At 44.0% G+C, this 15,306-nt stretch overlaps 1 protein-coding gene and 2 long non-coding RNA genes across 3 annotated transcripts; 2 read left to right on the top strand and 1 right to left on the bottom strand.

Annotated features, from left to right (window-relative positions):
- Positions 1–5,777: 5,777 nt before the first annotated feature.
- LOC143419062 (uncharacterized) lies at positions 5,778–11,240 on the top strand. The gene is made up of 4 exons (XR_013099036.1): positions 5,778–5,868; positions 6,038–6,251; positions 8,217–8,283; positions 11,145–11,240. It is a non-coding gene; the product is annotated as an uncharacterized LOC143419062 (long non-coding RNA).
- On the bottom strand, positions 6,201–13,375 carry LOC143419051 (uncharacterized). Its single transcript, XM_076885180.1, has 6 exons — positions 13,228–13,375; positions 11,158–11,281; positions 10,943–11,003; positions 9,433–9,493; positions 7,857–7,931; positions 6,201–7,753 (listed from the first exon to the last, which is right to left on the bottom strand). The coding sequence occupies exons 2-6, from the start codon at positions 11,274–11,276 to the stop codon at positions 7,473–7,475; spliced, it is 597 nt and encodes a 198-aa protein (XP_076741295.1). The 5' UTR covers positions 11,277–11,281; positions 13,228–13,375; the 3' UTR covers positions 6,201–7,472.
- Positions 11,491–15,140, top strand: LOC143419068 (uncharacterized). The gene is made up of 3 exons (XR_013099042.1): positions 11,491–12,032; positions 12,180–12,369; positions 14,169–15,140. It is a non-coding gene; the product is annotated as an uncharacterized LOC143419068 (long non-coding RNA).
- Positions 15,141–15,306: the final 166 nt, after the last annotated feature.

The following is a 15,306-nucleotide window of genomic DNA, read 5'->3' as shown; positions in this document are numbered from 1 at the left end:
TAAACCTAGTGATTTTATCAGAGCAGCTTTGCCTGATTCACAGTTGAAAATAATCCTTCTTTGTCTGACACTGGACCAGTTCATCCTCAGTGACGCATAGACTGTATATCAACGATGTACAGATGCTGTCGTGCAGAGTCAAAGGATATTTTGGCTGTCGCCATCGTAGCGTTTTGGATCAGACGCCGTGAGCTAGATTTGATAGTTGTGAAGCATGGCGGTGGTAGCGTCATGGTTTGGGTCTGTTCTGCTATTTCAGACTCTCGCAATGGAAGAAGGAATTCAGCACTGTGTGAAGCAATCTCACAGCAGGATGTGAGGGCAGCAGTCCATGACCCGGAGCTTTGGGGAAGTTGGGTGATTCAACAAGTAAGAAAAAAAAGACAGAAAGGAAATCGGTGAAGAAATTCAGCCCTGAAACCAGCCGCGGAGCGATCTGAAGATGCAGTCCAGCCAAGGCAACAGAAATACTGAAACACTTCCCTCGTCATCATTAAATAAACAGGAAGTGTCTGAGTGATTCTGGTAAAGACTTTTTCCATCCTGAGACTAGTTTGTTTATTTGACAAAGTTCAGCTGTTCATGGGTTAGTCCCGTTCCCCTGCTTTCTTTTATCTGAAAGGCGTTAACCTGAACGTTGCTCGATATTCAAAAATTTATAACCAATAGTTATCATCATCATTATCAGCACACGTGGCCTCCTCTTTATCCTGAGGAGCCACATTTCTGTGTATGCCTGGGGCATAGCAGAGCTTATTTTTAAGGTCTATTCATCATCAGGATGCAGGGTTGTTTAATCAGCTGATGATGACATCACTCTGGCGTGATAGACCCGAAGCAGTCAGATGACTCGGTGAATAACTCTCAGTCTGATTCTCTCATCAGTTTTAGACATTCAGACTCTAAACGTGTGGACGGAAAGGAAGAACTCCCTTTTAACAGGAAGAAACCCCCAACAGAACTATGTGAAGGGAGGGGCAGCGATCTGCTGTGACAGGCTGGAGAATAGGGCTGTGTTTTGATTATCGATATATCGATTAAAATCGATTCTGGCTTGGATAACGTGATATCGATTCATTGAAATCCTGAATTGATTTTTTAATATTAATTTATTTTGCCCGAAACGCCAGAATCTCAGGTTAAACCTCACAAAATTTCAACAACCACCAAACAGCTGAAACAGTAAATGAGAGCAGGAACACGGATTCTGCACAGAGACATAAACACAAAGCTCGGACCCGCCGACGCATCAGGATCAGTGAGATGTGATTTTCTCACCCGACGGCACGGACACGGTCGGGGCTGAAAGCCGACAGCTCGCTGATTCTGATGTTTCGGCGGGTCCGCGCTTTGTGTTCACGCCGTTTTTGCACTGATTCTGAAGCTGCAGGTTTGATCTCTCTCCCAACAATATTGACTGAACCAGCAGCAAAAGAAGATCCAAACTACGCTTCACATAAACATCGTCATGAACTCACTCTGACTGTCGCTGTTTTGCTTCCACCAGGATAAAATCACACTTCATGCACAGCTCTCTCTCTGTACTTCAACAACAGTTTCCCGTCTAAAAATCTGTTTTCTGCATTAATCGCTTGCTTGTTACGCACAAGTCTACCGTAGTTTACAGGCTGTCGGCCGCTGTTTGTTTCCTTTTACTTACTTCTGACAAGAAAGCCTCATTTCTGCCGTTCAATACTGAACAAATTTAAACTTTTTAAAATTATGCAAAATTGCGAAACGCTGTGTCTCTAATCAAACGTCTGTAACTTTGCTCTGCTTCACGTCAGCAGCATCAGCTAATGTTCACAAGTTGATTAATGGTTTTCTTTCATTTTTGATCTACTGCAGAATATTTTTATAAAATCCAGGCCAGGAAAATCACCTTCATGTTTTTCTGTGTTTTATCCGCAGCTACTTTGACACAAAGGCCTCTGCTGTGATGCTCACACCTTTGATAAAGTCTCACAAGTGTCAGCTTCCTTTTTATAGATATAAAAATATGGAAATGTACTGATGCATGATCTGAATTATAATATTTCTGACTGTCTGAGGCAAAATTTCCCCGATTCAAATCGATTCGGGACCTTGTGAGTCTGAATCGAATCGATTCTAGAAATCAGTGACGATTCTCAGCCCTACTGGAGAAAGTGAAGAGGGAGGAGAAGAAAACTGAAGCTATGAGAGAGCGAGAGCAAAGATTGTGCTCTGCTGCGATGATACGATGGTTATTCAAGGCTTTGTATGTGAATAGAAAGATGTTAAAATGGCCGAGTTTATTTAATGCTGTCCGAGTCAGTGTGATTAGAAATCCTGTTTCTAAGGTTTATAAGTCAAATATAATAACATCAGTTTGTCTGAACTTAGAGGAAGAATATTAGGTTCATCCAGCCTTTATGTTTAAAAACATTCACTGTATTGCAATAAGCTTTTAAGATAAGAGATAAGATAAGATAGAACTTTATTAATCCCTCGGGTGGGTTCCTCTGGGAAATTCGATTTCCAAAAAAAGCACAGCAACGACCGAAGTTACAGTTACAGAATTGTTATATATACACACACACACACACACACACACACACACACACACACACACACACACACACACACACACACACACACACACACACACATATATATAAATACAGAGACAAATATAAATAAAATATACAAAGGGGATAAATAGAATAAATAGGAATAAAAAATAAAAATACAAGTGAATTGCACATTTCAAGTATTGAGTCTATTGCACTGTTGACTATTTACAAAAGTATTGCACAAGGTATTGCACAGTGAGGTGAAGAGGCACTACAGCTTAGTTGTTCCCCCCTCCTTTGTCCTCCTGTTTCCCCTCCCTCTCCCCTCCAGAGAGGAGTTAAACAGTTTGATGGCGTGTGGGACAAAGGAGTTTTTAAGTCTGTTAGTTCTTGTCTTGGGGAGAAGCAACCTGTCACTGAACAGACTCTTCTGGTTGTTTATGGCCGTGTGCAGAGGATGCCCAGCATTTTGGACATCTGCATTCAGATGTATAATAACTTGTAACTCCCACTATTAATCCATAGTTTAATATCCATAATTTAATGTCAGCCCACCCTTTGCAGCTATAACTGGAAGGCTTTCCCAGGGTTTAGGAGCGTTTATGGGAATCGTTGACCGTTCTTACAGGAGCACATTTGGGAGGTCACACTGATGTTGGACGAGAAGGCCTGACAATCTCCAATTAATCCCAAGGTGGGATGAAAAGGTGTTCTGTCAGTTTGAGGTCAAGACTCTGTTCAGGCCGGTCAAGTTCTTCTACACCAGGGGTGCCCAATCCCGGTCCTCGAGAGCTACCGTCCTACAGCTTTTAGATGCATCCTTGTTCCCACACACCCGAATCAAATGAATGGCTTGTTATCAGGCCTTTGCCAAACACGATGGCATGCTGAAGAGTAGGGATGCATCTAAAAGCTGCAAGATAGTAGCTCTCGAGGACTGGGATTGGGCAGCCCTGTTCTACACCAAACTGGCTCATTCACGTCTTTTTGAACCTACCTTGTGTGCAATTGTGTTGGAACAGGAAGGGGTCATCTCCAAACTGTTCCCACAAAGTTGGGAACATGAAACAGTCTTGGTATGCTGAATTATTAACAGGGTATTAATCCCATAAATGTTTTCTAGGTCGGACCGAGGGGGGGGACATTTGCTGTCGTGCGGTCCACGTATGTGACTGCTGAATGTTGGCTGGTTGATAGGTGGGCAGGAATAGAACAGGGAGCGATAGCAGAGTTCAGCAGGGAGAAGCGGGAAAAAACTGCAAAATAAAAAAATAAAGAGAGTGGCTGCAGTGACACTTTTCATTATTTTTAATGCCCGGTGTGTTAGAACTTCACTCTCCTTGGCAGCTGGCTTACGGACCAACAACAACATGAGCAAGAGGGGCCCACAGACCGGTTGCAGCACATACTTTGTACACCGCCTCCATCTGACAGCAGAGCTCACTGCAGGCGACGGGCAGGAGTGGAGCCCACAGCAGAGGCGCTCGCTCCGCTCGACCATAAATTCTGAATTAGGAGTTCCCTTCTCTGGGACTAACTCCTGAGAAACAACCCATAACCCCACTCCACCAAAACACTCGGCACAATGAGGATAGACAAGTACCGTTGTCCTGGCAACCGCCAGATTCAGACACGTGCACCACCAGATGGAGAAGTGTGATTGGTCACAGATCTCCGCTGCGCTAGAGTCCAGTGGCGGCATGTTTACACCACTGCATCCCACATTTACAATGTGCTTGGTGATGTAAGGCTTGGATGTAGCTGGTCGCCATGGAAACCCATCCCATGAAGTTCTCTACGCGCTGTTCTTGAGCTAATCTGAAGGCCACGTGAAGTTTGGATGCAGAAAGTCTGCGACCTCTGTGCACTATGCTCCTCAGCATCCGCTGACCCCACACCGTGATTTTACGTGGCCTAGCACTTCATGGCGGGGTTATTGTTACTCCCAATCGCTTCCACTTTGATATAATCCCACTCACAGCGGAACGTGAAAGGTTTAGTAGTGAGGAAATATTTGGACTTGTTGCACAGGTGGCAAACTGTCACGGTTTGTAGAAGCCGTGTGCATGCTGAGGTGCTTGATTTTATACTGACTGGAACACCCGAATTCAATGGTTTGGATGGGTGAGTGAATACTTCTCACAATATCGTGTATTTGTGATTTAAATAACTTTACCTTCTTATATAAAGCGCCTCGAGGTGAGTTGGTGCTATAAAAATAGTCGAATATGACAGGTTATTATCTCCATAGCAATGAAAAAAAAATGTGTTTGCTAATAATTTTACCAAAGAGAAGCATGTATGATGTAAACAGTGTCCGCCGCTGTGACATGTTAAACTCAGCGAAGACAGAAAACAGGACTCTGTTCTCCAGAAAATAGTCATAGCCGAACCCCACCCCAAAATCACCTCATTCATAACTGCTGTGCGTAACATGATGTCAGTCAGGAGGTGCGTTTCTTTTCTTCACCTCTGTGGTTGCAATACCAACGTCTGTGTGTGAAGAAGACTCCTCGTTTCCACGGATACGTCCACTGGCAGCTGATGGACGTGGTAAACGTGCCTGCTGATAGTTTCACTGTTTTTAGTCATCAGCTGAACTCTTCTGATTAACTCTGACTCACACGATGACAGGATCTGACGCACACACACACACACACACACACACACACACACACACACACACACACACACATGTTTACCCTGTTTGTCTGTCACTGATTCGGCACTCTCACAGATCCCTGAACCTGGATCTGGACCTCAAACCTTTAAAGTTCTGTCCCTGACTGAGGCGCAGCCGTCTCACATCACACAGCTACAGGCTTTGCCATGGAGTCGTCAGCTTAAGCTGAGGGTGATGTGTCATCTGTGATAATTGTGGGACATCTGTGCAACTCTGTCAGACAAGTCCTACAAAAGCTCTGCAGGGCATCTCCACCTTACAAAAATGTCCCAAAGCTTCAGAAATTCCCTCCCTCCTTACAAAACTGTCCTCACTTCCTCTTTCATTTAAAACTTCCTGATAAAGTTCCCTGTTCTTCCACAGAAGCTTTGTGTTTGTGTGAAGTCTCAGACCTGATTGTGTCTTTACGAGGACCGGACAGATCGTCATCACAGAGCAGAAGCGTCTCAGAAGCGAAGACATGTCCAAACAAAGCCTCAGCTGTCATTTGGACGCCACAGCATCCTCTCCTGGTTTCGCTGTGACTCTGCGTGACTTTCTAAATGCTGTAACTTCACTTACAGTCAGATGATAAAGCTCAGAAGAAATCACCTCCTGTCACCACGAGGATGGGGCCACGGTTTGATTACAGGAATATACAAACAGCACATGGTGAGAGAAGCTCAGCTTCAGTGTTTCACACCGATGTCACGATGTTGGACACGAGGCAGTGAAATCCGACATAAACATGTCGGCTTTGAGGGAAGATTTAATAAACGGAAGCAGCAAAATGTGACGTGTAAACTGATCTACTCTGGTTCCTTTCCTGTGTCTCAAACAGCAAGTCATGTGACCCACCGCCATGCTGCAGTTTATTCCCTCACTGAGACAATTGAGAGCTGTTACACTCCAGCAAGATCACTCAAACGCTACTCAGTGGGAGTGGTGGCGCAAACAAAGACCCCATGAAGGTTTGGCCTGGTTGGAGGAGGACGGGCTCTCTCTGAGAACACTTCCTGTCAGTGGACTTGGACGGCCACAGCCACAAATTACAGGTTTGCCTCATCACAGCTGTTTAAAGTTTATTAATGCTTAGTTTGCATTATTAGGGGCGTGGCCTCTTTGACTGATAGGTGGATGGTGACACAGGTGGCCGTAGCTGCTAGCCAGGCTTCACCTGACCCTAAACTGGACCTCTGGACCATGTTTGTGCTGTTGGGGCATTTGTAATGACACTGGCGCCACCAGGCCCTCTGACCACCACCAGTAGGCAACGGGTGAAGTGTCTTGCCCAAGGACACAACGACCGAGACTGTCCAAGCCGGGGCTCGAACCGGCAACCTTCCGATTACAAGGCGAACTCCCAACTCTTGAGCCACGATCGCCCCACGATCATAGAAATGATCAATTCTGTCTCAAAAAGGGCAAAATGGTAATGGCGCTACCTTAATGTAGGTAAAGGTTTCACCTTATGGATCTACTTTGAAAACAACTCAACAACAATTCATTCATAAGACTTTCAAAAATTGTTTTCTATAACTTTATTTAAGGTTTCCGTCCTTCATCATCTTTCCTTTCATGTAGACGTGTTTTTGCTTTCTTTGCAGTTTTCTTGCAGGCCGTCACACTGTTTGTATATTATAAATTGTATGACTGTGTACGTAACAAATAAAAATTTGAATTTGAATTTGAATTAAATACATAAATATATATTTGTAGTGGAATCTGCCCCAAAGTCCTTCTAGAAACAACTCTCGCCACTTAGCATCTACTCTGAAACAGCCTCTGGCACTTTTTTGGCCAGTTATCTAAATTGTCTTTAATTTTAAGGCTCATTGGGACATAAAAATCAGGACATTTCCTTCGGGATTAATAAAGTATTTCTGATTCTGAAAAAATAAAAAATAAAAATGCTTGAAAACTCTGCTGAACCACAATAAAGATGAAAAATATTTTTCCCTCCATGGAAGAGAAACTTCCCTCCGTCTTTGCTGTTCCTGAATCGTGCTCCGTGTTTTTTTCTCTGAACTTGTGTTCAGATTCAGCGAGTCGCTGATGTCACTCCACGTGTGACACGTGTCTCCTTTTCATTAGAAATTCAACCTCACATCAAGACGCTGAAGCTGAGATGTTGACGCTGTGATGTCATGAGTGTTAGGGTTCCAGCACTCTGATTGGCAGATGTAGTTTTCAGGTTTTGGCGTTAATGATGCGTGCGGGAGGACCTGGCGTCCTTCGTTCTCTGTCTCTTCACACCGTCTCTCGTCCTTCATCCATCATCCCTCCATCTCTGCCGTCCTCTCGGGCAGCGGAGGTGAAGGCTCCTCCTCCTGTACCGGTATCTCCGCAGGTGTATGGACAGGTGGAGGTGAAGCACTGGAGCTCAGCTTCTTGCTGACTTGAGCATAAACCGAATCCCCGTCGTAGTTGCTAAAATCCTCCAGAGCGGCGTCATGTGCTCTGGCTGGCTTGTGATTGGCCGGCATTGCTGGTGATGATATGTCCGGGTTGGTGCCGTGTCCTCCGATGGCGTGGTAGATGTGCTCAGCGTTTTGATCTGTGAACAGACAGACGACAGTTAGGAACTAATGATCAGATCACGATGATCAATAAAAGTAGTTTCTGTGGTTTCTTCGTTCTCTCCCTTCAGAGAATAAAACCTTGGCTCTGTGGCGCCCCCAGGTGGCTCCTCCAGGGAGTGAACTGCACTGAGACTTCCTCTTCAGGACGTGACTCTGAACACACAAACACAGGCATCATGGGACATTCAGCAATCTGAGTTTCTTCACCGAGTTTCTTAATTTTTAAGTGTTCTCATTAAAAAATAATATCACGAGTTCATGAAAGCGATTCAGCCTGAAGCCAGAAAATCGAGCATGAGAGCAAACTAAAAGCATCTTGTTCTACACGAAAACTCCATTAAATATTCTTACTGAACCTGTTAATGAGCCTCATTTGTGCACATGTGGAATATTTCTTATTTACTTATATTTACTCATGTCATCTGTTTTATTCTTTAGTTTCAGGTACGATGGAGCTGTCGGGACTTTAGAGTCAGGACATCGGGAGCCGGAGAGACAGCGAGAGGTGAGGACATCATCTTTTTATTTATTTATTTTAAAAAGCACATTGATTAAATTCAAGTCGCTGTTATTTATTTAGCCCCAACAACACTTGCCTCAAAGTGTTTTATATTGCAATGTAAAGACCCAACAATATTACAACTACCAGATGAGCCCCTTTAAGCAAGCACTTGGTGACGGTGGGAAGGAAAAACTCCCTTTTAACAGGATTAAACCTCCAGCGAATTAGGGTCTGCAGCTGGCTGCTGCTCAACCCTGATTGGACAATTTGATCTACAGCAGCTTGGTGCTTCATGGCGACAGGTTGAAATTTGCCACGCCACCAGGGGATCAGTGCAACGTCATACTTCCTGTTTCCTCCTACATTTGGACACTGATGAAATGATTTCTGCAGACCTCACGTTAAATCAGCTCCGCTGATAATCACGGAGCATCTCGTCCTTCCTGCTTCTGCGCACGAAAAATGAGACTACAGATGAAACGTGCCTCTCCTTTAAATGCAGAATAATTTTAAAAGATCCTTCAGCTCGAGGTCGAAAGCTTCTTTTTTGTGATTCTTTATTTTTCCTTTGGAAGAATAAAGTTATGTTAAAGGTGGGAATGCACACAGGAAGTCATTCATATTTTTTTTCTGAAACTATAAAACAGTCTTCCCAGCCTCATCATTCATTTGACCTCATGAATCGTATAATTTAAATGTCTTTAGTTAAAGTCTGCTGTCTGCCTGGTGGGACCTTGCTCAGTCTGTGGCGCCCCCAGGTGGCTCCTCCAGGGAGGGTCCCTAACAGGGTTAACTGTTAACTGACATGAATCGGCTCTCGCTGACGGTCAGTAGCTGTTAGCGCAGTAAATTCTGACTTATTTTCCTTGGTGGTCATCGTTTCCAGCACAGGAGGTATTCATTTCACCTCCGATCTTCAGGTTCAGAGCCATTACTCGTCTACCTCTGTGCACTCACACGTAAAAGACATTTTTCTGCAAAGACTTTTATTTTCTGGAGGTGTTGTGAGCTCTTCCTCCACCCTGACTTCATTCCACATGCAGTTTGGTGCTGCTTATATAAAACTGAAGTAAACTCCGTCGCACGAACCTGAAAATGTGATGAAACTACTTCATTAAAACTTCATTTAGTATAGCTGAAAAGTCTGCTCACGTTTCTCGTCGTTCTGGATCTCGTTGATCGTTGGGTTTTCTCTCACTTCCTCCAGCTTCACCTGTCAATCAACACGACAGGTTAACTATGTCTGTGAAGGTTCTCAGTCATCCAGGTCATCGTAGTCCAAGGAGCTTGCAAAGAAAAGCGTCTGGACTTCTTTAAGTTGCTTGAAGACGTTTCACCTCTCATCCGAGAAGCTTCTTCAGTTCTAAGGTCAAATATTGGAGAGTCCCAGATTTAAACCCTGTGGGAGTGTCCCCCCCCAAGAGGGACAAAAGACCCCCTAATGATCCCCTACCTAGAAGAGCCACCTCCACGGGACAAGACTCGGCTGTCCATCTGCATCCAAAGGTCAAAGGTCAACCGTTCGAGGATGCCAATGTTCACATTTTGGACAGAGAGGACAGATGGTTTGAAAGAGGAGTGAAAGAAGCATCTATGTCCACTGTGAATGGCCATCTTTGAAAAGAGGGCGGGGCTTACGACACCAACTCTCTGCCATCTATAATCCAGTTTTGAGATGCTTCCCAGACGCCTTAACGCCCACTCACATCCTGGGCCATCTGACCTCAGGAAATCACATGATAGGGTGGGGCCAGGTTTCACAATGGCTCGTGTGATTAGGTAGAGGACCATTAGGGGGTCCATTGTCCCTCCTGGGGTGGACACTCCCACAGGGCTTAAATCTGGGGCTACGTCCACACTAATGCATATTAGTTTAAAAATGCATCGTTTTCTCTCTGTTTCGGCAAATACAGCGTTTTCAAAACGCTCTCAAAAACACATACATTTCAAAATGGTGCTTGGGCGTGGCAGTGTGGACGGCGAAAACAGAGACTTTCTAAAACGATGACGCATGTTAGTCATATGATGCAGTCATGTGACCAATTATACTAAGATAGCGGAGGGCATTATGCAGCAGTTGTTTTGTTTGACGGCCCTATTAAAGATTAATATCAGTCTGCACATCCTCCAGAGAGCTTTTCTTCAAATTCTGTAATTCTCTCTCGCTTTTGCAACTTTGTACTTTTGTGTTACTCGCAGCAACAACTCCACCTCATTGTTAGTCCATTTTAAAAACTCGCTGCTTTTCCTCGACATTTTGCCGCAACGTTTCAAAGAGCCGGAAAGTAAATAAGCAGCAGACAGAAATGAGGCAGGTCGAATCTTCTTGCGTTTCACACATGCACAGGACTAGAACGTAAGTGTTTTCGGCTGTTTCAATGTGGACGCACAACTCTGTGAAAATGACTGAAAACGCTAGTGTGGACGCGGAGCGTTTTCAGACAAAAACGCCGTTTTCAAATCTATCCGGGCCAGTGTGGACGTAGCCTGGGACTCTCCACCATTTGACCCTAGAACTGAAGAAGCTTCTTGGATGAGATGTGAAACGTCTTCAAGCAACTTAAAGAAGTCCAGAAGCTTTCCTTTCTCAAGCTCCTTAGACTACAAGTTAAGCCACGCCCCGTCCCATCAGAGGTTTTAGGTCGTTAAACTCGTCTCTTACCACGCTGATGAGCGTTGACGGGGTTCTGTTCACCTCCAGATCCTGAAGCTCAAACGAATGTCTGAAAAACAACAAACAACAGCGTCAGATCAGGTTTTAATGATTCACTGATCATTTCGGATGTTACTGGATTGTTTAAGATTGACTCTGATAATCACGTTAAACTTTTCATTTTCATTCATTTCATCATTCTGTGATGTAGAAAGACTGCTGACCTGCCGCAGTCGCTGCAGAGACCCGTGAGGAAGATGGAGAGGATGAGGAGGAGGATGAAGAAGCTAACCACTCCTGATGGCAGGAGCCACAGCTCGATGGCGTCTGGTCCGGTTGCCATGATCCCTGAGAGGAGAGAAAACGCAGATGAGTGAGGACGACCTGGAGACTTTATGACCTCCAAGAAACTCACTTTGCATTTTAGTGTTTTGTAAAGAACTTTAATTAGCATCAGATGTAAATTATCCTCAGTTTCTCTGATCATTAACAGGTCTAACAATCAGCAGAGGTCAAAGGTCAGAAACTTTATTCTGACCTATTCTGAAACATAAATGCGCTCTTCAAACATAACTGAGCAAATATGAGCTCAAATTTACTGATATCATTGTGTGCTAAAGCCCTGAGTCATGAACGCACAAAGCAACACACTCGTGGATCAAACGTGACCCTGTGTGTGCTTTAAGGCCGGTCCGTCGTCGGGTGTGTACTCGTTCTTTCAGCTCAGCGGCGATTGAATCATCCTGACCAACTCCTGTTACACAAACAGTGAAGCAGATGCCGGAGGTGGGTCGCGGTGCGAGAACGCCATGTTCAGATTAGAAAAAACTGCATTTAGCGCAGTTATTTCACTGTAATAAAGGAAACGAGGCGCAAACAGCCAAGCTAACACGTATCCACCTCACTGATTATCACGCCACATCTCTTCTGTTAAATGTTGCAGTGACAAAACATCAGTTAAATGTTTCAACAGCTGGGGCTGTTTTTTATTCTGCGCAGGGGGAACTTCCTGTTGTCTCCAATGCCTGTCTCCAGAGCTGCGACTCAAGTACGCAGACACATCGTAGTCCATCGAACTTGAGACTGAACTTAAAGTGAAGTAAGGCCACAGAGCAGGCGAACCATGAAGAGATTAGAATAAATGAATGAAAACAGGAAACATCATCACCATGTGCGATGATGATCAGAGCTGCGGTGAAAGGTTTGGGCGGGGCTGCTCTTTTTAAGATTTCTTCTCTTTTCTCAGGTGTTTGGAGACGGAGTTCCACGTATGAAGGAGACGACTGCCTTTCTGTTTATTTTCTTTTTGTTTTTGCAAAGAAAGCGAGCCTATAGCGTCCACAAAAGCGAGCCGCAGTCCCAGCAGGTCACCTGATCTCAAGGTCAGCCCACATCACCTGATGGCTCAGGCAACACCCTTGTCCACATCCTGATGGGTGAGCAATTTAAGCTGCTTTATCCTGCCGGGCCACAGTTTCTGCACATTTGCAAGCCCCTTTGCCTTCCAGCGAAGCCTCCTCTGTTCTGTACGAGGAGGTGGTGCTGTCGCTCCACCCGCTCCATCTTTGTATGCACGAGCACGGTGAGGTCCCAGAAAAATGCCAAACAAGTCAAAAAAGAAAAAAAAGCCACGAAGAGGCGTAAAACAAGTAAAAGAGACATTAAGAGTCCATAAAGAGACCCTAAATAGTTCTGACAAAGTGCAAAACAGCAACATTGTATTGATAAAAGACAATGAAGTCACAACAGTTGGCCTCAAATTACCCCAAATTACAGCCCTTTGTTTCAGCCTGTAACTCATAGAACAGGGTGGGGTCTGCAGCTGGGGGCCCGCTGCCTCATCATCTGTCTCTGGTTTTCTGGTGTGAATACCAAACGATGCCAGTCTGTCTTTTAACCTGTTTCCTGGTCTTAAAAGTGCTACTATGAGAATATTTTTCACGTCAAACGTGAAAATCAAGAACACACTGATGCTGCTGCTATCACATAAGACAGCTCAGAAAAGTAACAGATAACAGAACCTCAGATGTGAAACTTGGTAAAATAGTTACTTTATGATATCTCTTGACACATTAATATTAGGATAATTAGTGTTTGCACATTAATTTCCTTTACAACTGACATTATGACTGTATGTCTGTGAATTAAAACACATCAACTTTCTCATCTACATTCATGTCAGTTGAATAACTGCAGGCAGCTCCAGAGTACGAGTGCAGCTCTGAGTGTTCCAACAGTTCAGTTTACTTTCTTAATGTATGAGCGCTAAAGTTTAAGAAGCAGTGTGGACGTACCTGTGTGCAGACAGCTGTGTGTTCAGGTTCAGTGGTGCTATGAGGGTTTGTTCCTGCTGCACGTTTACTCATTGACAGACTGAACAAACACTCTGCTGTGAGAGCTGCTTAAAGACACACTGCACAAACACTGCACAGGACTCCGGATTCCCCCACAGGAACTGAGACCTGCTTAGCTTAGCTAAGCACAAAGACTGCATGTGCACATATTCAAAATGTTGCAGTCTTTGCTTAAATCTAAAAATGTGTGATTATTAATGCTAACAAAAATCGGTAATTATTCAGAAATGTGCAGAAAGACTGCAGTTCCTCTAATATCCAACAGAGGCTTCAGCATGATCATAGTTTAATGGGCACTAAACCTACTGTGTGTATATTAATTTTAGGCAGAGTGCTGACAGTCATGGGGATTTATGTCAAAAACATTAGTCCACATTAATAATGAGGCTCTGACACATTTTAGACCCATCAGAGATCACTGTGAGTAACTAAAACTGGAACGTGGCATCACAGACTGTCTTGTTAAAGATTTGCTGTAAAGCAAATCAACCTGTTTGAAACCTCTATTTTCACAGAGCTACAGGCTAGCAGCTCACTTGCTGCCTCTTTTTCTGCTTTAATGTTTTCATATCTCTGCTTTTTTATTTTTAACACCCTCTGCGTATTTGCTGTTTCACTGCTGATTTACTGATGAACTTTGACCTGCTCTACGGTACAAGTGTATGTGAACAGGATGTTCCTCACCTGTCCATGTGGTTCCTCACACATCTGTTATAATCACTGTGTTGAACATTTACTCTGTTCTGTCAATAATACAGCCACAAATGCTTTCAGAAGTGGCTTTGTTTCATAATTTTAGTGTTCAAACCGAGAATGATATTCTCTCCTGATAGCTGAACGGGGGGTGTGTTTTACATTTTATGGCGTCTTTCTAACCACAGGCAGCTGCGACTGATAAGCTCCATAAAGCCGAGATCAAACTGAAACTGGAGCACCAAGAGCAGCTCCACCCGAACTGTGCAACTGACACTTTCTGCTTGACTGGCAGAGTGAGGCCCTTTGAGGACTGTGAGAGGCAGATAACAGCAGCCTTGCTGTTAAAGGACACATAAAGTGAATTCACATTATTTTTTCTCTATCGCAGTCTGCATTCAGCTTCCTGTCTGGATGTTGTCATATGTGCATTGTGGTGTTAAAGTCCATAGACACCCTGTAGTTACTGTAAAATGTCAGCTAAAATTTCATTTTGATAGATAAAGGGAGAATCAGCTTTAGTAAAATATGGGGTGTTGGTAGGTTGGTTTTTAATAACAGATATATTAAAAACCAACCTACAAGTTGGTTGTAGGTTGTTCAATGATTGTTCATACAAATCGACAGGCTGTAAATTTTAGAGGTACTACAGAAACCGTCTGTTAGATTTGTATTGTTTATTGTCATTTATGCTTAGAAATTTTTAACTATATATGCTTAGAGGTGCATAATCGATTGTGTAGTGATAGGATGTGTGATCCTTAATAGTCTGCAAAGGCTTGGTGTGCATTCCAGAGTGTTCTGGCATTCACACCCACATCCTGGGAGCATGGGAGAGGTCGTACCTTCTCTTATTGTTTTATGGAAGGATAAACATGTCTATATCTGTTTTAGGCTAAGTGCCTTTTGTTTAGACGAACTGTTGGACTTCCAAACCAGCAGGGTTAGGGAAGTCATTTATGGGGTCACACTCTGACCACACACACACTTACACAACGCACAGGTAAGGTACTCTTTGTGTGTATGTAGACGTCATATGTTAATGAACCTATGTATATTCATGTAACCTCAATAAAAGAGCAGTGTTACGGGGGAGCGGATGAGAGCACCTGGGGTCAAGCGAAGGAACGGCGTTTGTCCAGTTCTCTCCCGTGCATGAGAACCATAAAGAACTTTGCCTACTCGTGTCTTGCTTTGCTGTGTAATTAAATTGTCCTTAACGTTCCAGCAAATAGGTTTATGCTACAAACCTATCACCGTCCTTTACGCCGACACAAACTGCACGGGTATGCAGGAAAAAAAAATCTGCCTGCTAAACTGAAAGTT

The sequence above is a fragment of the Maylandia zebra genome, linkage group LG1 (genome assembly GCF_041146795.1).
Source record: "Maylandia zebra isolate NMK-2024a linkage group LG1, Mzebra_GT3a, whole genome shotgun sequence".
In the NCBI taxonomy this organism is placed as follows: Eukaryota; Metazoa; Chordata; class Actinopteri; order Cichliformes; family Cichlidae; genus Maylandia; species Maylandia zebra.
This window is presented reverse-complemented; position numbering and strand designations above follow the sequence as displayed.

Coding starts and splice junctions, on each gene's coding strand:
- LOC143419051 (XM_076885180.1), bottom strand. CDS start 11,276: ATGGCAACCGGACCAGACGCCATCGAGCTGTGGCTCCTGCCATCAGGA. Junction 9,494..10,942: donor CGTCAACGCTCATCAGCGTG/GTAAGAGACGAG, acceptor GTTGATTGACAG/GTGAAGCTGGAGGAAGTGAG. Junction 7,754..7,856: donor GGGGGCGCCACAGAGCCAAG/GTTTTATTCTCT, acceptor GTCTGTTCACAG/ATCAAAACGCTGAGCACATC.